At 32.9% G+C, this 22,492-nt stretch overlaps 2 protein-coding genes and 1 long non-coding RNA gene across 3 annotated transcripts; all 3 read left to right on the forward strand.

Moving 5' to 3' along the window:
• The first annotated feature begins 3,250 nt into the window (after positions 1-3,250).
• On the forward strand, positions 3,251-7,327 carry LOC140056159 (uncharacterized). The gene is made up of 3 exons (XR_011846729.1): positions 3,251-3,382; positions 6,802-6,924; positions 7,289-7,327. It is a non-coding gene; the product is annotated as an uncharacterized lncRNA (long non-coding RNA).
• A 2,137-nt stretch (positions 7,328-9,464) lies between these two features.
• LOC140057644 (uncharacterized) lies at positions 9,465-14,018 on the forward strand. Its single transcript, XM_072103362.1, has 9 exons — positions 9,465-9,603; positions 9,726-9,848; positions 9,969-10,091; positions 10,214-10,336; positions 10,625-10,747; positions 11,020-11,142; positions 11,258-11,380; positions 13,487-13,609; positions 13,873-14,018. Exons 1-9 carry the CDS (start codon positions 9,465-9,467, stop codon positions 14,016-14,018), a joined length of 1,146 nt encoding a protein of 381 aa, XP_071959463.1.
• Positions 14,019-14,076: 58 nt separating this feature from the next.
• LOC140057645 (uncharacterized) lies at positions 14,077-21,109 on the forward strand. Its single transcript, XM_072103363.1, has 16 exons — positions 14,077-14,218; positions 14,454-14,576; positions 14,696-14,818; positions 14,935-15,057; positions 15,149-15,271; positions 15,494-15,616; positions 15,717-15,839; positions 16,140-16,259; positions 16,942-17,061; positions 17,791-17,910; positions 18,110-18,229; positions 18,660-18,773; positions 19,193-19,282; positions 19,677-19,709; positions 20,018-20,164; positions 20,474-21,109. The coding sequence occupies exons 1-16, from the start codon at positions 14,077-14,079 to the stop codon at positions 20,659-20,661; spliced, it is 1,932 nt and encodes a 643-aa protein (XP_071959464.1). The 3' UTR covers positions 20,662-21,109.
• Positions 21,110-22,492: the final 1,383 nt, after the last annotated feature.

Consider the following 22,492-nt stretch of genomic DNA (forward strand, 5'->3'; position numbering starts at 1 on the left):
ATTTGAGGCCAAAACAAAGTCTGTACATACATTTTAGTTGCATTATATGCAAATATTGAGAAATAATAATAATAATATCCTGGATTTATATAGCGCCTAATGTTGTGTAACCTCTAAGCGCTGTACATAAACTAATACAAAAAAAGGGAATTCCAACCATGCCAAAATGAAGGCGTGATTTTGGGAATTACAAAGCGGTCCTATGCTGACTATAGGAAACATGTATCCGAGTTATTTGAGTCCAAAACAAAGTCTCTACAGACATTTTAGTCGCATTATGTATGCAAACATTAATAAATGGGGTTGAGGGTCAATTGTTGTATTTCCGGTCATTTTTTCGTAAAATGTTTCATTAGAGTAAATATAAATATGTACATTCTGAACAAGTTATTGAAAAAATCAACTCTCTAGCCTTAGTGGTTTTTGATATATAGGAACCTTTAATTTCACCCTCTAATTTGCATATTTCATGTAACTTGTACTAATAATTTGCATACTTTGGAGGTGAGTGATACAGGTGTGATTTTGAGATCTACTAAACAGTCCTATGTTGGCTATTAGAAACCTGTATCGAAGTCATTTGAGGGCAAAACAAAGTCTCTACAGACATTTTAGTTTCATTTATATATGCAATATTGAGAAATGGGGTCGAGGGTCAAATGTCATACTTTCGGTCAATTTTTTGTAAAATGTTTCATTGGAGCAAATAGAAATATGTACATTTTGAATACGGCTGTGAAAAAATCAGCTCTCTAGCATTAGTGGTTTTCGAGATATAGGACAACTGTAATTTTTTCCTCTTATTTGCATATTTTATTTACATTGTACTACTAATTTGCATACTTTCGAGGTGTTTGACAAAGGTGTGATTTTGGGAATTACAAAGTGATCCTATGCTGGCTATTAGGAACCTATGTCTGGGTCATTTGAGGGCAAAATAAAGTCTCTACAGACATTTTAGTCACATTGTATATGCAAACATTGAGAAATGGGGTCGAAGGTCAAATGTTGTACTTCCGGTCGTTTTTTCGTAAAATTTTTCATTAGAGTAAATATAAATATATACATTTTGAATAGATCAGTGAAAAAATCAACTCTCTCGGACTAGTAGTTTTTGAGATATGGTAACCTTGTAATTTCACCCTAATTTGCATATTTAAGCTAATTTGCATATCATCGGGATGAGTGACAGAGGTGTGATGCTCAAATTTTGATCTCCTCATCATATATGACCATTTAAAAAAGAAAAATCTCTGTTTGCAATTTGTTTCACTTTGGGCTGTTTTTTTTGCTAGATTGACTAGCCTATATTTCGAAAAAAAAAAAAAAATTAATAAAAACAACAAATATATGTCGAAATTTCGATATAGCAAACAACAAATAAAAAAAATGTTTTGTTTTGTGTTTTTTTACGTATGTCGAAATTTCGAAAAACAAAATACATTGCACATTGGCCGTCGTTCATTTCAAATGTCTAATATTAGTGTTTTAGAAGTAAATTTCATATTGCCAGTTTGTTAATTCTATGTTGTCTCCCAGGGCTAGACAGTATAGCTCTTAGGCATAGCTAAACGAAGTTATACATAATTTCCCGGTTTACGCACGTATTTATATGTTGACATTTTAAAATTGCAAAACAAATAACAATTTGTTGTTTTATTTATTTGTTGTTTGTTTTGCTATCATGTCAAAATTTCGATATAGCTAGCTATATTTATATTCATGTGACAGGATTAGGCTTTCTTAACAAAAAAGAGCTATTTCTGCAACATCTTGTGTATTACTATATTATACAGGAACTCGGCTGTTCTAATGCTTGACAAGAAACAACAGGTCATTTAACATAATACTTTTCCTCTAGATATATGCACCCTATCACTAGTAGCGGGAACATGCGCAGTAGATCCTATGTTACGATATTACTTTGACGGCACGACATGTCAGCCATTTGCCTTTTATTGTAATGAGAATGCCAACAACTTTCAATCCAGCGAAGATTGTGAAAGTGCACGCGGAGCTAAATATGTGAACTAACAAGGACAAATTTTAAAGAAAAATACAATATTTCTTTAAGGAAAAGTTAAAGATTTTAAGCTGTTTTTATGAATTTTTTTTTATTGAATTTTTTTACTATAGGCGTTAATCCATGTAGTTCTGCTCCTTGTCAAAATGGTGGGGTATGTAATACTCTTGGAACAAGCTTTACCTGCACGTGCTCTGGTTGTTGGATTGGAAATAACTGTGAAATAGGTTTGTTTCTTTCGTATATTTAGTGCACGCCCGTAACCTCCAGTGAAAAACTGCAATGAGCTTTGGTGGTCTCTAGTTTGAAAAGGGCAATAGAAGAAAAAGAAGGGTTCATTCGTTAGCTTATTTACAAGTTATCGACGTCTGTTTTTGTGAAACAGGTCAGTGGCCTACCAACATTTGCAAGAAAATAATTTTAATATTGATATAATCAACATAATGATTCTACTCTTTGATTAGAGGGTAATCATTTATTATAACATTGGTAATTTGTTTTCACTAGCTCAAAACCCTTGTGCCAACAACGTTTGTCAGAATGGAGGAGCGTGCGTTGCAGTAGCTGGTTCCTGTACTTCTTACACATGTACCTGTCCATCATGTTTCTCAGGAACATTCTGTGAAATAGGTAATTTTACTAAACTATTAGTGATGTGCATGCCGCAGACAGACTATGACTATGCCTTCTTTCTTGATCAGTGTAAATTTGAATGTATACAGGGCATTAAATAAATGGTTTTTCTATTAGGCCAGGATCCATGTGCTGGAAGTGCATGTCAAAACGGAGGAGTGTGTACTGCTATTGCTGGTGTTTGTACTGCTTACACGTGTTCCTGTTCAGCATGCTTCACCGGTGCTTTTTGTGAAACAGGTCAGTGGCCTACCAAAATGTGCAAGAAAATAATTATAATATTGATATAATCCACATAATGATTCTACTCTTTAATTAGAGAGTAATAAGTTATTATAACATTGGTATTTTGTTTCACTAGCTCAAACCCCTTGTGCCAACAACGTTTGTCAGAATGGAGGAACGTGCGTTGCAGTATCTGGTTCTTGTACTTCTTACACATGTTCCTGTCCATCTTGTTTCTCAGGAACATTCTGTGAAATAGGTAATTATACTAAACTATTAGCGATGTGCATGCCGCAGGCAGACTAGAACTATGCCCTCTTTCTTGATCAGTGTGAATTTGAATGTTTTCAGGCCATTAAATAAAATATTTTTTATTAGGCCAGGACCCATGTGCTGGAAGTGCATGTCAAAACGGAGGAGTGTGTACTGCTATTGCTGGTTTTTGTACTGCTTACACGTGTTCCTGTCCAACATGCTTCACCGGAGCTTTTTGTGAAACAGGTCAGTGGCCTACCAACATTTGCAAGAAAATAATTATTTATTTATTTATTTATTTATTAGGTTATATGCATGCATTCATGCATATAACCTCTTGATTCTGTCAAAATCTTTATTTATTTCTTTATTTATTTATTTATTTGTCCGTCAATTATCTTGATATCAGTTTCATGTAACTAAGTCAATTTTTCAGAGTGTATTCCTTATGGCCAGGAATCGATGTGGTTATGTTTTCACGGTGCGCAATCAAACATTACGCGGTCTACGCGCGATTTTACAAAATCATGTTTGTAATCATATCTTCACTAGCATGAATCACAATTAAACAAAATTTGGTACTCATAAATTTCAGGTCATATTTCATTATATGGCAATACAATTACGTGCGTAGCGCATATAACGCTTGCGTACGCGCGCTTAAAATGTTCAAAATTGTCAAAATTTATTTTCGATGAAATTAGAGTACGTTTCAGGCAATTTTAAGCGTTTAAAAAATTGCCATGAGTGCGCCGATTTTTTCACGCGCACTGCGCGTTAAACGTTGATGCGCCCTCTTTTTGCCCGATTTCTGTTTTACAATCTTTCTTTAATAATATCATCATATTTGATTCACGTTTCAACTCGAAATTGCGTTATACGAGCACGTCAAAAGTGACTGGCTACGCACGTATAAGTTAACAAAATGGTGAAAATATGCTAAATTTTAAAATTAATATATATCGTCAGAATGCAGGGGAACACCTATTTTTTATCTCATTTTCTTGAAGTGTATGTATCATATGTATGATTTATTGTCAAATTAAGAGAACAAAAGTTGATTAAGTCATCATTAATTGCATATTAAATTAAAAAAAAATAATTTCGACAATCAAACAAATTATGACATTTTCTTAAGCCAAAATACCAAACTTAACATTAACTTTCTTCCTTCCAAAGTTCATATATTAAAGTTAAAAGTATATAGTTTGACAGTGCATCATTTGTTTACATTTTAAAGATGTCATCATAGTAAAAAATTATAATTCATTCTATTTGCACCAAACTGGTTACTGCATAGTAAATACACGGAGGAATTTTTCTACAACTTTTAGTCAGTTGTGTATGGCTCGATGGTCTGTGCTCGTGTCTATGGCATTCAAGGTACCGAGATCGAGTCTCACCTCGGGAAACGAAATAAGATTTTTTTTTTATTATCCGTATTGTTTGTTCAAATTTATTTCTTAGTGTATAGATTATACACATGATTTATAATGAAATCTAGATAAAAATTAACTTATGTCTTTATTAGTATGTAACAACAAATGTGGTTTATGACATTATACGCATATGGATCTTTGATCGGATTGTGATACCGGCTATGGTGGTCGCGTTAGCAAGGTCCTATCATATATTATAAATAATTAAAGATTCTGAGAAAATCAATCAATCAATATATCTTTTAAAAGTCAATTATCTTTATTTAAATCAATGCATATAACCTATAATTCGTCATAATGACGAATTAAATCTAGTTTATTTATTTATTCTTTCCTTAGCACTATTTGTCCGTCAATTATCTTGATATCAGTTTCATCTAACTAAGTCAATTTTTCAGAGTATATTCCTTATGGCCAGGAATCGATGTGGTTATGTTTTCACGGAGCGCAATCAAACATTACGCGGTCTACGCGCGATTTAACGAAATCACGTTTGTAATCATATCTTCACAAGCATGAATCACTTTTAAACAAAATTTGGTACTCATAAATTTCAGGTCATATTTCATCATATGGCAATACAATTACGTGCGTAGCGCATATAACGCATGCGTATGCACGCTTAAAATGTTCAAAATATTCAGAATTTATTTTCGATGAAATTAGAGTACGTTTCAGCAAAGAATATAAATAGGTAAAGAATCAACAGTACGCGCTGTTATACATAGAAGGATAGGAAACGCGGACGCTTATTCATGGACGCGTAAGAATCCAGCAGCCGAACGACGGCGGGCTCTAGATATGGTTCCCGTCTAATCCCACGTTTCGATGTATCGTGATGATCTGATGTGTTCTCGCGTCTGTGCTCTACTAATTTTGATATTATTAATATTTTGATAATTATTTTGATAAATAATCATCGTTTGCATTTTGATAGATATTTACAATAAAAGTTTTACCTTACCCACGCCTGAAGGTGGCGCACCTCTTCTAGAGAAAAAGAAATGCGCCACCTTCAGGCGTAGGCAAATAGTAACCCGGATGTGGTTTACACCGCCAACGGAACTGTTGTATCTTTTCCTTTTATTATCTTTGGTTTCAGGCAATTTTAAGCGTTTAAAAATTGCCATAAGTGCGCAGATTTTTGCACGCGCACTGCGCGTCAAACGTTATTGCGCACTGTTTTTGTCCGATTACTGTTGTATAACCTTTCTTTAACAATATCATCATATTGTATTATCTTTTCAACGCCAAACAGCGTTATACGAGTACGTCAAAAGTGACAGGCTACGCACGTGTAAGTTAACAAAATGGTGGAAATATGCTAAATTTTAAAATTAATATATATCGTTAGAATGCTCGGAAACACCGATTTTTTATTTCATTTTCTTGAAGTGTATGTATCATATGTATGATTTATTATGAAATCAAGAGAACAAAAGTTATTAAGTCATCATTAATGGCATATTAAATTTACAAAAATTAATTTCGACAATCAAACAAATTATAAAATTTTCTTAGGCCGAAATAACAAACTTAACATTAACTTTCTTCCTTAAGAAGTTCATATATTAAAGTTAAAAGTATATAGTTTGACAGTGCATCATTTTTAAAAATCTTTAAAGATGTCATCATAGTAAAACATTATAATTTATTGCGGTATGTAATAATCTATCTGCACCAAAGTGGTTACTGCATAGTAAATACACGGAGGAAGATTTTCATAATTTTTAGTCAGTTGTGTATGGCTCGGTGGTCTTTGCTCGTGTCTATAGCATTCAAGGTACCGAGTTCGAGTCTCACCTTGGGAAACGAAACGAAATAAGATTTTTTTTTTATTATCCGTATTGTTTGTTCAATTGTATTTATTTCTTAGTGTATAGATTATACAGATGATTTATAATGAAATTTATTTAAAAACACAAAATGTGGTTTATTACATTATATACGCAGAAGGATCTTTGATCGGATTATGATACCGGCTATTGTATTTGCATTAGCAAGATCCTATCACATATTATAAATAACTAAAGATTCTGAGAAAATCAATCAATCAAAATATCTTAAATCAATCAATTATCTTTATTTAAATCAATGCATATAACCTATAATTCGTCATAGTGACGAATTAAATATAGTTTTAATATTGATAACATCAACATAATGATTCTACTCTTTGATAAGAGAGTAATAATTTATTATAACATTGGTATTTTGTTTCACTAGCTCAAAACCCTTGTTCCAACAACGTTTGTCAGAATGGAGGAGCTTGCGTTGCAGTATCTGGTTCTTGTACTTCTTACACATGTTCCTGTCCATCATGTTTCTCAGGAACATTCTGTGAAATAGGTAATTATACTAAACTATTAGCGATGTGCATGCCGCAGACAGACTAGAACTATGCCCACTTTCTTGATCAGTGTGAAGTTGAATGTATACAGGCCATTAAATAAAATGTTTTTCTATTAGGCCAGGATCCATGTGCTGGAAGTGCATGTCAAAACTGAGGAGTGTGTACTGCTATTGCTGTTTTTTGTACTGCTTACACGTGTTCATGTCGAGCATGCTTCACCGGTGCTTTTTGTGAAACATGTTAGTGGCTTACCAAAATGTGCAAGAAAAGAATTACAATATTGATATAATCAACATAATGATTCTACTCTTTGATTAGAGAGTAATAATTTATTATAACATTGGTATTTTGTTTCACTAGCTCAAAACCCTTGTGCCAACAACGTTTGTCAGAATGGAGGAGCTTGCGTTGCAGTATCTGGTTCTTGTACTTCTTACACATGTTCCTGTCTATCATGTTTCTCAGGAACATTCTGTGAAATAGGTAATTATACTAAACTATTAGCGATGTACATGTCGCAGACAGACTAGGAATATGCCCTCTTTCTTGATCAGTGGGAATTTGAATGAATACAGGCCAGTAAATACAATTGTTTTCTATTAGGCCAGGATCCATGTGCTGGAAGTGCATGTCAAAACGGAGGAGTGTGTACTGCTATTGCTGGTATTTGTACTGCTTACACGTGTTCCTGTCCAGCATGCTTTACCGGAGCTTTTTGTGAAACAGGTTAGGGGCCTACCAAAATTTACAAGAAAATAATTATAATATTTATATAACCAACATAATGATTGTACTCTTTGATTAGAGAGTAATAATTTATTATAACATTGGTATTTTGTTTCACTAGCTCAAAACCCTTGTGCCAACAATGTTTGTCAGAATGGAGGAGCTTGTGTTGCAGTATCTGGTTCTTGTACTTCTTACACATGTTCCTGTCCATCATGTTTCTCAGGAACATTCTGTGAAATAGGTAATTATACTAAACTATTAGCGATGTGCATGCCGCAGACAGACTAGAACTATGCCCACTTTCTTGATCAGTGTGAAGTTGAATGTATACAGGCCATTAAATAAAATGTTTTTCTATTAGGCCAGGATCCATGTGCTGGAAGTGCATGTCAAAACGGAGGAGTGTGTACTGCTATTGCTGTTTTTTGTACTGCTTACACGTGTTCATGTCGAGCATGCTTCACCGGTGCTTTTTGTGAAACATGTTAGTGGCTTACCAAAATGTGCAAGAAAAGAATTACAATATTGATATAATCAACATAATGATTCTACTCTTTGATTAGAGAGTAATAATTTATTATAACATTGGTATTTTGTTTCACTAGCTCAAAACCCTTGTGTCAACAACGTTTGTCAGAATGGAGGAGCTTGCGTTGCAGTATCTGGTTCTTGTACTTCTTACACATGTTCCTGTCCATCATGTTTCTCAGGAACATTCTGTGAAATAGGTAATTATACTAAACTATTAGCGATGTACATGTCGCAGACAGACTAGGAATATGCCCTCTTTCTTGATCAGTGGGAATTTGAATGAATACAGGCCAGTAAATACAATTGTTTTCTATTAGGCCAGGATCCATGTGCTGGAAGTGCATGTCAAAACGGAGGAGTGTGTACTGCTATTGCTGGTATTTGTACTGCTTACACGTGTTCCTGTCCAGCATGCTTTACCGGAGCTTTTTGTGAAACAGGTTAGGGGCCTACCAAAATTTACAAGAAAATAATTATAATATTTATATAACCAACATAATGATTGTACTCTTTGATTAGAGAGTAATAATTTATTATAACATTGGTATTTTGTTTCACTAGCTCAAAACCCTTGTGCCAACAATGTTTGTCAGAATGGAGGAGCTTGTGTTGCAGTATCTGGTTCTTGTACTTCTTACACATGTTCCTGTCCATCATGTTTCTCAGGAACATTCTGTGAAATAGGTAATTATACTAAACTATTAGCGATGTGCATGTCGCAGACAGATTAGGACTATGCCCTCTTTCTTGATCAGTGGGAATTTGAATGAATACAGGCCAGTAAATAAAATTGTTTTCTATTAGGCCAGGATCCATGTGCTGGGAGTGCATGTCAAAACGGAGGAGTGTGTACTGCTATTGCTGGTGTTTGTACTGCTTACACGTGTTCCTGTCCAGCATGCTTTACTGGAGCTTTTTGTGAAACAGGTCAGTGGCCTACCAAAATGTGCAAGAAAATAATTATAATATTGATATAATCAACATAATGATTCTACTCTTTGATTAGAGAGTAATACGTTATTATAACATTGGTATTTTGTTTTCACTAGCTCAAAACCCTTGTGCCAACAACGTTTGTCAGAATGGAGGAGCTTGCGTTGCAGTATCTGGTTTCTGTACTTCTTACACATGTACCTGTCCATCATGTTTCTCAGGAACATTCTGTGAAATAGGTAATTATACTTAACTATTAGCGATGTACATGCCGCAGACAGACTAGGACTATGCCCTCTTTCTTGATCAGTGGGAATTTGAATGAATACAGGGCATTAAATAAATGGTTTTTCTATTAGGCCAGGATCCATGTGCTGGAAGTGCATGTCAAAACGGAGGAGTGTGTACTGCTATTGCTGGTGTTTGTACTGCTTACGCGTGTTCCTGTCCAGCATGCTTTACTGGAGCTTTTTGTGAAACAGGTCAGTGTCCTACCAAAATTTTCAAGAAAATAATTATAATATTGATACAATCAACATAATGATTCTACTCCTTGATAAGAGAGTAATCATTTATTATAACATTGGTATTTTGTTTTCACTAGCTCAAAACCCTTGTGCCAACAACGTTTGTCAGAATGGAGGGGCGTGCGTTGCAGTATCTGGATCCTGTACTTCTTACACATGTACCTGTTCATCATGTTTCTCAGGAACATTCTGTGAAATAGGTAATTATACTAAACTATTAGTGATGTGCATGCCGCAGACAGACTAGAACTATGCCTTCTTTCTTGATCAGTGTGAATTTGAATGTATACAGGGCATTAAATAAATGGTTTTTCTATTAGGCCAGGATCCATGTTCTGGAAGTGCATGTCAAAACGGAGGAGTGTGTACTGCTATTGCTGGTGTTTGTACTGCTTACGCGTGTTCCTGTCCAGCATGCTTTACTGGAGCTTTTTGTGAAACAGGTCAGTGTCCTACCAAAATTTTCAAGAAAATAATTATAATATTGATACAATCAACATAATGATTCTACTCCTTGATAAGAGAGTAATCATTTATTATAACATTGGTATTTTGTTTTCACTAGCTCAAAACCCTTGTGCCAACAACGTTTGTCAGAATGGAGGGGCGTGCGTTGCAGTATCTGGATCCTGTACTTCTTACACATGTACCTGTTCATCATGTTTCTCAGGAACATTCTGTGAAATAGGTAATTATACTAAACTATTAGTGATGTGCATGCCGCAGACAGACTAGAACTATGCCTTCTTTCTTGATCAGTGTGAATTTGAATGTATACAGGGCATTAAATAAATGGTTTTTCTATTAGGCCAGGATCCATGTTCTGGAAGTGCATGTCAAAACGGAGGAGTGTGTACTACTATTACTGGTGTTTGTACTGCTGTACCAACGATTTGCAAGGAAATTGAATTAATTTTTTTTTTTAAATTAAAGGACATATAGTTCTACTAATATTTTGATTGTTTGTTTTTATTAGCTCAAAACCCTTGTGCCAACAACGTTTGCCAGAATGGAGGAGCTTGTGTCGCACTATCTGGTTCTTGTACTTCTTACACATGTACCTGCCCATCATGTTTCTCAGGAACATTCTGTGAAATAGGTAATTATACTTAACTATTAGAGATGTGCATGTCGCAGACAGACCAGGACTATGCCCACTTTCTTGATCAGTGGGAATTTGAATGAATACAGGCCATTAAATAAAATTGTTTTCTATTAGGCCAGGATCCACTCTGTGAAATAGGTAATTAAACTAGCCGATTGGCGATGTGTATGCCGCCGACTGACTATAGGGCCATGCTAAGTGTTTGTCAATGTGTTTTATAATTAAAAAAATGAGAACAATCCATTTATAAAAAAAAATTCTATTAGGTCAAGATCCATGTTCTGGAAGTGCATGTCAAAATGGAGGAGTGTGTACTGCTATTGCTGGCATTTGTACTGCTTACACGTGTTCCTGTCCAGCATGTTTCACCGGTGCTTTTTGTGAAATAGGTTAGTACCCAAAAAAAGTCTACACGACAATTATATCAATATGTGTTTCACAATAATCGACATACTGTAATTATACTCCAAGTATACATGTTTTGTAATTCTTTGTTTTTATTAGCTCAAACACCCTGCGACAATAACCTTTGTCAGAATGGAGGTGCCTGTGTTGCTGTTACTGGTTCTTGTACTGCATACACATGTATCTGTCCAACGTGCTTCTCTGGATCATTCTGTGAAATAGGTAGGCTGGATAAGTAAACATGAATGTAAATGTTCATCTAGTTTTTAATAAAAACAAATGAATGTATACTATTATTTGTATCAAAGCAATGGTAAATTACGAAAATAGATGGTAAATACCTTCTTGACGGTTCCGTTGTTTTTTTTTTCTCTTTTGTGGGGATTTTACCCACTTTTATTTCTTATAAAAATTCATATGTTTGTAAATAATATTTATCTTTATATAATATGCACAATTTTCATTAATATTTGTTTCTCTACTCTCAATTAATACAGATGTAAGTTTTTCTTATACATACATTAAGATATAATAATAATTATAATTATAAAACAAAATTATATTTTCATAACTATATACAAGTATTTCAACTCAAATATCCATAACAAAATAATTATAATTTTTAATTAATACCAATTATCAATATGTTATACTTTAAACATGTTCATAGCATTTCTTTAACACTTTCTTTTTACATGAACATAATTATAATTTTCTTATGGTATTATATTTTATACACATTAAATTTAAGTATAAATTGTTAATATACACATATAATTCCTTTATGAATGTATATTTCTAATTTAATCATGCTTTGATTCTTATGTAACATTCTTCTACATAAATTCATATAATAATTCATAGTTTTATCTAGTATAGTTTGTTGTTTGCAACATTTTATCTCATAAAAAAAAAATTGTTTATATTTCTACCAAGCTAACTTTTTTTTTTTTTCAATTATTAATAAAACATTTGAAGTTATATATAGTATTAGTTGAGCAGCATGAATTATAATAGTACAATGTAGTATTTTCTTTTACAATAACTTATTTTTTATTTTTTATTTTAAACGATTATCAGATGACTGCTAAACACACTATGCATAATGTATCACTTGTTGTTAAAACACAATTATTTGCTTTAACTTTACATATCCGAGATAATATTTTGTATCATCTGCCATCTTTTCCTTCCATTTACTTTATCAATATATATGTCACCTTTTATTCGTAATGTAATACTGTATTTAAAAGAGTTCCATATAGATATGGACTTATGCAACTCTGACATTATTTTGTCTTTATATATAGTAAATGCAGTTAAGGAATAGATGTAACCTATTAATCTAATTTCTGTTCCAAGTACAATGTTTCTAAAGGATACATTGTCATACCCCAAAAATCTTAGAATATTACAAATTTTTATCCAGAATTCTCGAATATATGTACAACTAAATGACATATGGTTTTCATCTTGAATATCCCCACATTTTTTACAGGTACCGGTATCCTTTATTTTCCATATAAAAAGCCTTTTGTTTGTTGCCAAGATTCTATGTAATAGTTTATAATTAAATTCAGCTAATTTTTTGTCTTTCATTTTGCATATTTTATTTTAGCCAACATGATTTCCAATATATATAATTATTATTGAAATATTGTTCCCATTTTTTGTGTGCAAGGGGTAAAATAAATACCTCTTTTACAAAACTTAAATATACTGTTGTTGTTTGTATAACTTCAAACCGATTTTCAGCAGTATAATCTATAATATTGAAGATACAGTTATTTGATATTTTTATAGTGCGTTTCCATTCTTTAGGTATCGCCTTAATTATGCATAAGTATTCGTTTAGCCAATTGGATTTACATTTTAATTTAATTTTCAATTCTTCTGAAGTTAAAAATTTATTCTTCTTGACGATATCTTTAATTAAGATGATATCACTTTCGATCCAATGTTTATACAATAGTGATTTATGTTTTAATTGTATCAAGGAGTTACCCCACAACTGCTCATTCATTATTTCTTCATAACTTTGCACAGGATTTTTATTGCATTTGTTATATTCCGTACAAGCTTCCGTTGTTCATTACATGGATAGATAACTAAAAATTGATAATCTAAATATTTCAGAATAATGGCAAAGCTCGATCAGTGGGTTATATGATTTTTTTTCCATATCACACGCTCACAAATTTATAACACTTCTTTGAATAATTCCTTGTCGGTGCCAATGGCGTTAATAATACTGATACAATTCTAAAATGTTTTCTGTTTGCCTATTCGCATTCCAGTTATAATACTGAATCATTTAATATATTTTAGGTCAGGATCCATGTGCTGGACATCTTTGTCAGAATGGAGGATTGTGCAATGCTATTGCTGGGGTCTGTTCTGCGTACACATGCACCTGTCTAGGATGTTTTACTGGTTCATTTTGCGAAACAGGTTAATCAGCAAGCTTTTACTGGATATAATTATTGTATTACTTTATTATTTAGATTTTTATTTGTGTTGTGTAATGTTTAATTTGTGATAATCTTTGCCAGACTTTTTCCTGCAATATCTTGTTCCTGACCAGCTTAAATTTGCCTGCCTAGCTTAAATTTGCCTGCCCAGCTTAAATGTGCCTGCCCATTAATATAATTCTTTAACTCATCTTCAACAAAATGAATCATCAATATTTTGATACACACTGTACGTTTTTTCAGGTCAGAATGCTTGTGGTAACAACCTTTGTCAGAATGGAGGTGCTTGTGTTGCTGTTGCTGGTTCCTGTACTGCTTACACATGTTCATGTAACGGATGCTTTACTGGAACTTTCTGTGAAATAGGTAAACTATATAACTATTTTTAGTTATGTTATTTATAGGCAATATAAATACCGTTCAGCAATAGGCCTAACTGTGTACACAATGTTATTCTTCGCTTTAGGCCAGAATGCTTGTGCTAACAACCTTTGCCAGAATGGAGCTGGCTGTACCGCTGCTGCTGGTTCTTGTACCTCTTACACTTGTACCTGTCCATCATGCTTCTCAGGAACATTCTGTGAAATAGGTAGTTACTAAACTATTAGTGATATAAATGTCACAGCAGACGTATTGCGGGCATGAACTCTCTTTGTCTGTGTGTTTTAAAATGTTTACATTCTCAACCCAAGGCTTATTTGAGCAACCTCACATAATATGAACTTATTAAATATGTTATTAAAAGTGTTTTATAAATTAAAATGAAACAATAAACAAATGAATAAATACAGGTCATCCATTGAATAATATTCTTTTCTTATTAGGTCAGGATCCATGTGCTGGAAATCTGTGTCAGAATGGAGGAATGTGTACTGCTATCGCTGGTGTATGTACTTCTTACACGTGTTCCTGTCCAGCATGTTTCACCGGTGCTTTTTGTGAAACAGGTTAGTACCCTAAAAAAACATGTTAGTGGCCTACCAACATGTACAAAACAATTGTATCAATATGTTATACTTGATAATCAACATTATGATTCTACACCTTATAAAATTGATTTCCTTAGCTCAAAATTCTTGCGACAATAACCTTTGTCAGAATGGAGGTGCCTGTGTTGCTGTTACTGGTTCCTGTACTGCTTACACATGTATATGTCCGACATGTTTCTCTGGAACATTCTGTGAAACAGGTAAACAATTATTTTCATTATTTCTATTCTATAATTATAAATATGTTAATTTTAACTGAAATAATATAAATGACTTTTAGTAATAACTTGGTAAAAAATGTATGTTTCTATTTCAGGTGAGAATGCTTGTGCCAACAACCTTTGTCAGAACGGAGGTGCTTGTGTTGCTGTTGCTGGTTCCTGTACTGCTTACACATGTACATGTCCAGCATGCTTCACTGGAACATTCTGTGAAACAGGTAATTATTAATTAATTCTCTTTAGTTATGTTATGTACCTATAGGCAATAAAAATAGCTTCCAGCAATTCACAATGCTTTTCTTTTTAAAGGTGAGAATGCTTGTTCTAACAATATTTGTCAGAATGGAGGTACCTGTGTTGCTGTTGCTGGTTCGTGTACTGCATATACATGTTCCTGTAGTGGATGTTTTACTGGAACTTTTTGTGAAATAGGTAGACCTTTGAATTATTGTAGTCTTTAGGCCAAAGTGATATTTTTTTTTATAGATTTTGTGACAACAACCTCTTTCAGAAATGAACTGCTTGAGTTGCTGGATCTTGTACTGCATACACGGGTGTATGTTCACATGTTCCTGAACATCCTGAACTCTTATAGTTATACATTATTTAGGCTCTATTACTTTCAGCAATAACTTTGTCTACTATTTTGTTCAGGTCAGAATGCTTGTGACAACAACTTGTGTCAGAATGGAGGTGCTTGTGTTGCTGGTACTGGTTCGTGTACTGCATACACATGCATCTGTCCAACGTGCTTCTCTGGAACATTCTGTGAAATTGGTAAATTCAGTTATAGTTAAATGGTAGTATTATCGTAGGCAATATAACTTAGTTCTAAAAATACAATAACTTGTTACACATGTATTGTTGTTTTGTTTAGGTCAGAATGCTTGTGTCAACAACATTTGTCAGAATGGAGGAGTTTGTAACACTGTTGCTGGTTCTTGTACTGCATACACATGTACCTGCAGTGGATGTTACACAGGAGCATTCTGTGAAACAGGTAAACAATTATACTTCTACAGTCATTCTCTGGTGTGATGATAACGTCTAAAATAGTCTTCATTCGATTAACACAAATATCTGCTACAGTAATGAATCTACATGTACCACTGTTTGGATATTGTACCCGTTTTATTCAATAGAAAAGTAGTGCGTGTATTCTGCTGCTCAATGTTTATCCCCCAGATATTTCATTTTCAAGTCATATTTATTTAAAACACTGTAAAAAGTAATAAACAATAATTCAATGAAAGTTAGATATTCTGAATGCAAGGTTTTTTTTTTGTATTTTTTTAAACAGATACCAGTGCTTGCGCAACAGATATTTGTCAAAACGGAGGAACCTGTATTATTGGAGCTACGTGTACACAATTCTCTTGTTCCTGTCCGGCTTGTTCTAGTGGTTTCATGTGTGACGTCAGTAAGTTTATATATATATATATATATAAGTAACAACGTATCTGTTGTGTCATATGCGCAACCAGTAAGTTCAGAGACGTAGAAAAAAATGCACGTGGTGACATTGTTCTTCCACATCATCGTCATCCACATAATAATAAATGAAAAAGAATGTATTAAAAATTAAAAGTTGGCTCATTTTTGTATAAGATGTAATGGTAATAATTAAAAAAGATACACTTTTCCCTCCTCACCCCCTAACAAAAGAATTTTTTAACCAAAAAACTTCTTTCGATTTTATTATCTCAATTTAGATTTTTACTTATTTATGTTTATCTCCCTTGATTAATACACAGTAACATTTTTGCTATTTAAAAAATAATGTTTGTAAATCTAACGATAATAATCTAAGTCTAATTTCTTCTGGTACTTAGTTGATTGATTTAAATGAACGTACTTCCTTTTTTAATACCTTATTCATTTGTTTTATTGTTATTGATTGAGTGAAGTGAAAATAGTCTAGGCTATAGGGCCTACATATATATATATATATATTTATAAAATGTAGTATTCATTTGTTTTATTGTTGCTGATTGAAAGAAAGAAAATAAATGATTACGTTGAATTGAATTGAATTGAAGTTATATTTATTATCAAAGTATTATAACAATTACGATTGTTTTGATTATTTATGAACAATTTAGTTACTAATGCGTGCAGCAACAACCCTTGTTTGAACGGTGGACAATGTCAGACATCAACCGATTCATGCAATGCATTTTCATGTATTTGCCCTTCTGGCTTTTCTGGTACAGTATGCGAGGGTAAGTCTTATTTCTTTTTTTTTGTAATGGTTGAGTTAGTTTAACTAAATGTTTAGCTACAGGATGATATATAGCTAGCACCTGAATGAATATGTGCGCTATATAAGTTTTTATTATTATTGCTATTACTATGAGTTTCTTTGTCATCAAAACAAATATTTATAAGAAATAATACATAAAAAGAAAAGCTCAAAACAGCTTGTGAACAAAAGACTAGACTATGTAAAAAGTAAAATACTACCGATAAAATTGTCACTTAATATGAACAAGGCCATATACATGGCTGCAGTTGCGTGCGCAAATTTGAGTTAGTGTTTACCGACCGACCGACATAGTGAGCTGTAGAGTCGCGTTTGCACGCGACTAAAAATAATAACAATACTCCATAATTATCAAAACTGCAGTCTTTCTTATCTAAATCTTTGTGTACGTTGTATTCTTTTAATCTGTGAAAACATGTGGAAATAAATATCTAGGATAGTATTAGTTTCATAATTTGTGAATTCCTTTCACAAGTTGTGAAAGTAATTTTATTAAATTATTTCAAATTAAAATTTAAAAACAATAATAAGTGTAAATATCATTCATATCTAACGATAGTATATTTCATTATTTGATTGTTTTTATGTATCCCACACACTATGTTTAATTATTATTATTATTAAAGATACTTTATGAAAATAATTCAAAAAATAAATCAAATAGAAATAATAATGTTGTATTTAATAGTTTCAACAGGTCCCTGTAGTAGTTCTCCTTGTCTGAACGGAGGTCAGTGTACTGACTTTACAACATTTTATACCTGTGCCTGTCCAACTTCATACACTGGTACAAGATGTGAAATATTTTGTAAGTTATATTGAAAAATATACAAATTGTCCAAAATAAATGTCATGGTTCAGTATTATTTTCAATTTTAAGATAGTTCGTCTTGTATCTTTTTTTTCTTTTCCATTTATTGCTCTTTAAAAATCATCACACGAGAATTGTCTCATAATGACAACAAAGCATGATCATTTAAGTTAACAATATTTTTGCTTGTTTATAGTACAACCATGCAGTTCAAACCCATGTCTTAACGGTGGTGTGTGCCTTCAATCTGGAACAATGTACATGTGCGCATGTGATACTGGATACATTGGGACAAATTGCGAGACTTTCAGCGGAAGTAAGTATCTCAACAAATAAAAGCAAAATTAGTCATTGTTTTCTTTTTCTAGAAAACCAACAAAATGAAGATTTAAAGATATTTTGTTTTTGAGTAGTTGAATCATTTTAGTGGAAACATTTTTGTTTATTGTTTCTGTTTATTTATTTTTAAAGTCTTGGAAATTAAGTTACTTATGAATTGATTTCTAAGTAAGTAAATTCTGGCACTTTCAAATTAAAGAATTGATTGATTCAACAGTGTTTGGTAAAGGTGCTTCTATAATAGGAAAAAATTCAGAAACTCAAAATAGGCCTAAAAAATTACATTATTGACTGATAACATTTGAATGTGACAATGTAAGTAGGCCTAGTATTACTGGGTGTTAACTTCATTAACCCAACCAACAAATATGATAAAATGTGGTAATAGTTGTTTGTTGTTATTACAGCGAGTCCATGTGATTCAAATCCATGCCAGAATGGAGGTGTCTGTAGTCTAACTACTACATCAACTTATATGTGTATGTGCTCTGGAAGTTACATAGGAACCAACTGTGAAACATGTATGTAAGATGTTTTTTTTTTCTAATTTTTTTTGGCTTCAAATTCATTTAGTGTACGGAAAACATAACAACTAAAGACGAAGCTTAATTCTATTTTACTCTGTCTACTTAACGTTGCCAAAGAATAAGAACATTTTTTATTTTTAAATTATACATCAGGGAATAGTGAAATTAATCACCCTTTCCTGGGTTAATGAACACAGGTTACAGGCACAAAAATATACTTAAAATACACAGCGAACAATGTCTTTTCTTCAGTTCTTTTTAAATTAAAGATAAACACAAATTAGCTCGGCCTATTTATCATAACTTGCTGTTGATTTTAAACTTGTCTACGCTTTGCCTCGGCTTGATTGTTGTAACTTGTTATTTACCCGTGCAAAACATCAAATAAATGTAATAATTGATGTTTTTCTCAGTTTCTGATGTCAACTCATGCGACAGTAGCCCTTGTCCAGCTGGTCAATTATGCTTCTATACACCAGTAATGTACCTTTGTACGGATTCAGGTAAGCCTATCACAATTTCAATTAATTCTCAGTGCTGTTTCTTCACATATGGCAACTTGTGTACAGTATAATAATTATAATTTCGTAATTGCTAAAAAAAAATCTGTAAAACGTTACCTATAAGCCATTTAAACAACTTACTTTTGTTATGCTCAATATTTTATCTGTTTCGTTTTTTGACCTTTTTTGTATTGTTTTATAAAATATTTCTTTTTTGTATTGTTGCATATTTGTATTGTAGGGGCCCTCATGAGACAAGCTATTGCTTCTAGTGCGGCCCCAGTTATTGTCAAAAATCTGAACACATGTGTATGAATAAATGAATGAATTAATGAATACAGGAGTCAAATGATTCCTGTATCATGTAATTTTTATTTCAATATTTTTGTTATAGCTACTACTGGAAGGCGTCGCAGAGATGTTGAAAGTGAGTTTTCATTGCATAGTGTTCATCTTTTTTATATATAGATGTGTTGTTGAATATTCAATTTAAATACATTTTTTTGCATCCAAAAGTAATAAATAGTAGGGTAGGGTCAACTACAATTAGTGAAGGCAGATTCTCAAAAGTTGGCGAAAAACAAATTTGATTCAAAAGGAATGCAATTGTAAAAATTAAATTAAAAATAAAATAAATAACTCAATAAATGAATAAATACCTAACCACAATCAGAAAATGATTCCAATATTTTAAAAAGATAGTAATATTCATCACTGTGTAAATGATTGTTTCAGTTTCGTTGGAGTTGCCAGGCTATTCCAGGGCTTGCTCTCCCAATCCATGTAATAACGGTGGTTCATGTGACCCTTTTGAAGTTGATGGCCGTGAATTATTTCTATGTCAGTGTTTACCTGGATGGAATGGACCAAGGTGTATGAATGGCAAGTACACGTTGGGTGTAATCACATTCCTTGTTTTTTGTTATGTTTGTAAATCTGTTTATCCCCATACAACATTAAGATTAGTTAATGAGAAGGCTGCTAAATCAGCCAATATCATTAACAGCTATGTTGTTATCTGGCCTCTTGTCTCCAAACTGTATAAATATACTAAAATATATAATAATTCAAGTAGCTACTTTTGATCAAAAGCAATTGTTGGAATGTGCTACAGCTATACAGGCATCTCACGATATTTAAATGTTCTGCCACTACCGAATGAATGTAATAAACGTCATTGATTGGTTACAGCTGTGGAAAACGGTACGTCTGATCGTGAAGATCCGCAAGATCAAGATCAAGATTACATCCACTATACAATGGTGATTGTACTTTGTACATTGACTGTGGTTGTATTGGGGTTACTTCTGATGTTGAGCTGTGTCATCATCGCCAAACGAAGTAGCATAGTTAAGGACAAGATTGCTTTGGTCAACTAGATTCGACATGCTTGTTGGGTCGTGGGTTGGTAGGTTTGTCCACAGTCGGATCGGATTATGTTTATAATCACATTATACCACCCTCGTATTACGATAATCTAATGTTAGTGATATTAAATAGCAAAGACGAGTTTTATATTAGACAGTGTTTTTATATATTTAAAAAAATTACTATTAAAATGGTTGGTATGCTAACTAAATAGTTGACCAAATTTAATAAACTGTTAAGTTTATGTTGGAGCTCATTAAATCACTCAAACTTGTTAGAAATATTGTTTAATTACATGATAATAGTTTTAGGCATGTACTTAATTATTATTATTATTTTTAATCTTCGTGTACACAACCATAAATAAGTAATATTTAATATGCCTATTTTGAGTTAAATGTAAAAAAATAGAAAATGTATAATATTAGGCTTAATAGTAATATTATTCAAATGTTGCCATCGCCATTCGCTAATCATTTTTCCTTTCAATATTAATATTATTATTGTAGCTCTAATAAAATAGCTTGATAATGCAAATGTTTTGGTTTTATTTTTAGTGATTAGTACTAGAAACTAAAACAACAGCTAATGGTGAGCAATCAATCTTATAACTGCTCATTAGCATAATAAGTATAGGCCTCGGTAGATTTTATTAGAGAGGTTTCGCAATCTTACGAATATGATAACGAAAACGGATACGTCACGCACACTTATTCGTTTTCGTAAGCCAGTAAAAATCTGTTTCGCGTGGTATCGAAATATTGAGGGCGCCGTCCAAAATATGACTGCGGTAAATTTGAGCGAAGAGAAGGTACGTATTGCTTGGTGCTTGGCTGCCTAGGCCTAGCGTAACGTCAGAGCGAGTGAGGACTTTAAAAACTGCTATTTATCTAAATTGACCTGGCTCCACAAATAATTCTAGGAGACTTCAACAAATGCACTTTGAAGGATGTGCTACCTACTTATGAACAAGCAATCTCTGTAGAAACAAGAGGCAGTGCTACACTGGACTTATGCTACTGCAATGTGAAAAATGCATACACAAGCAAAATCTGTTCAAAACTTGGAAATTCTGATCATAACAATATACATATTATGCCAAAATACAAGACAAAATTAAAACAGTCAAAACCAGTAGTTATACAACAGCAGTTGTGGAGTACAGAGGTGGTTGAAAAGTTGTGTGGCTGTCTAGCATGTACTGATTGGGATATTATGCTCGATGTTGATGATACACTTGATGTAAGGGTATCTACAATCTCAGCATACATATCCTTTTGTGTTGATATGGCTATACCTAAAGTAACAAAAAAGATATATGCAAATGAAAAACCATGGATCTCTAACCAACTAAGGAAACTGTTACAAGATAAGCGTATAGCGCATAGAGGAAAAGATACTCCTAAAGTCAAGGAAATTCAAAAGGAAATAAACAAGTGTATAAAAAATAGTAAACTGAAATACAAAAAAACACTAGAAAATAAATTTAAAGACAAAAATCCTAAAGCAGCATGGAAAGCAATTAAAACACTAACCGGCTACAAAGAAACCATATTGCGTGTACATGGAAGTGAGAACTTCGCTAATGACTTAAACAACTTTTTCTGTCGTTTTGAATCCGAGATATTAGTTACCAAAAATGAAAATGAAGACACAGAAATCCGCGAAAATGAGACTTCATTAGTAAACAATGCAGTCATAAATGTAGTTGATGTGCGTAATGTATTCGCCAAAGTAAAGCCTGGTAAAAGTACTGGCCCTGATGGAATTGGAAATCGTGTTATTAAATACTGCAACCAAGAGTTGGCACCGATATATACCAAACTTTTTAATGAGAGTTTA

The sequence above is a fragment of the Antedon mediterranea genome, chromosome 8 (genome assembly GCF_964355755.1).
Source record: "Antedon mediterranea chromosome 8, ecAntMedi1.1, whole genome shotgun sequence".
In the NCBI taxonomy this organism is placed as follows: Eukaryota; Metazoa; Echinodermata; class Crinoidea; order Comatulida; family Antedonidae; genus Antedon; species Antedon mediterranea.

Coding starts and splice junctions, on each gene's coding strand:
- LOC140057644 (XM_072103362.1), top strand. CDS start 9,465: ATGGTTTTTCTATTAGGCCAGGATCCATGTGCTGGAAGTGCATGTCAA. Junction 9,604..9,725: donor TGGAGCTTTTTGTGAAACAG/GTCAGTGTCCTA, acceptor TGTTTTCACTAG/CTCAAAACCCTTGTGCCAAC. Junction 11,143..11,257: donor CGGTGCTTTTTGTGAAATAG/GTTAGTACCCAA, acceptor TGTTTTTATTAG/CTCAAACACCCTGCGACAAT.
- LOC140057645 (XM_072103363.1), top strand. CDS start 14,077: ATGTTATTCTTCGCTTTAGGCCAGAATGCTTGTGCTAACAACCTTTGC. Junction 14,219..14,453: donor AGGAACATTCTGTGAAATAG/GTAGTTACTAAA, acceptor TTTTCTTATTAG/GTCAGGATCCATGTGCTGGA. Junction 15,058..15,148: donor TGGAACATTCTGTGAAACAG/GTAATTATTAAT, acceptor TTCTTTTTAAAG/GTGAGAATGCTTGTTCTAAC.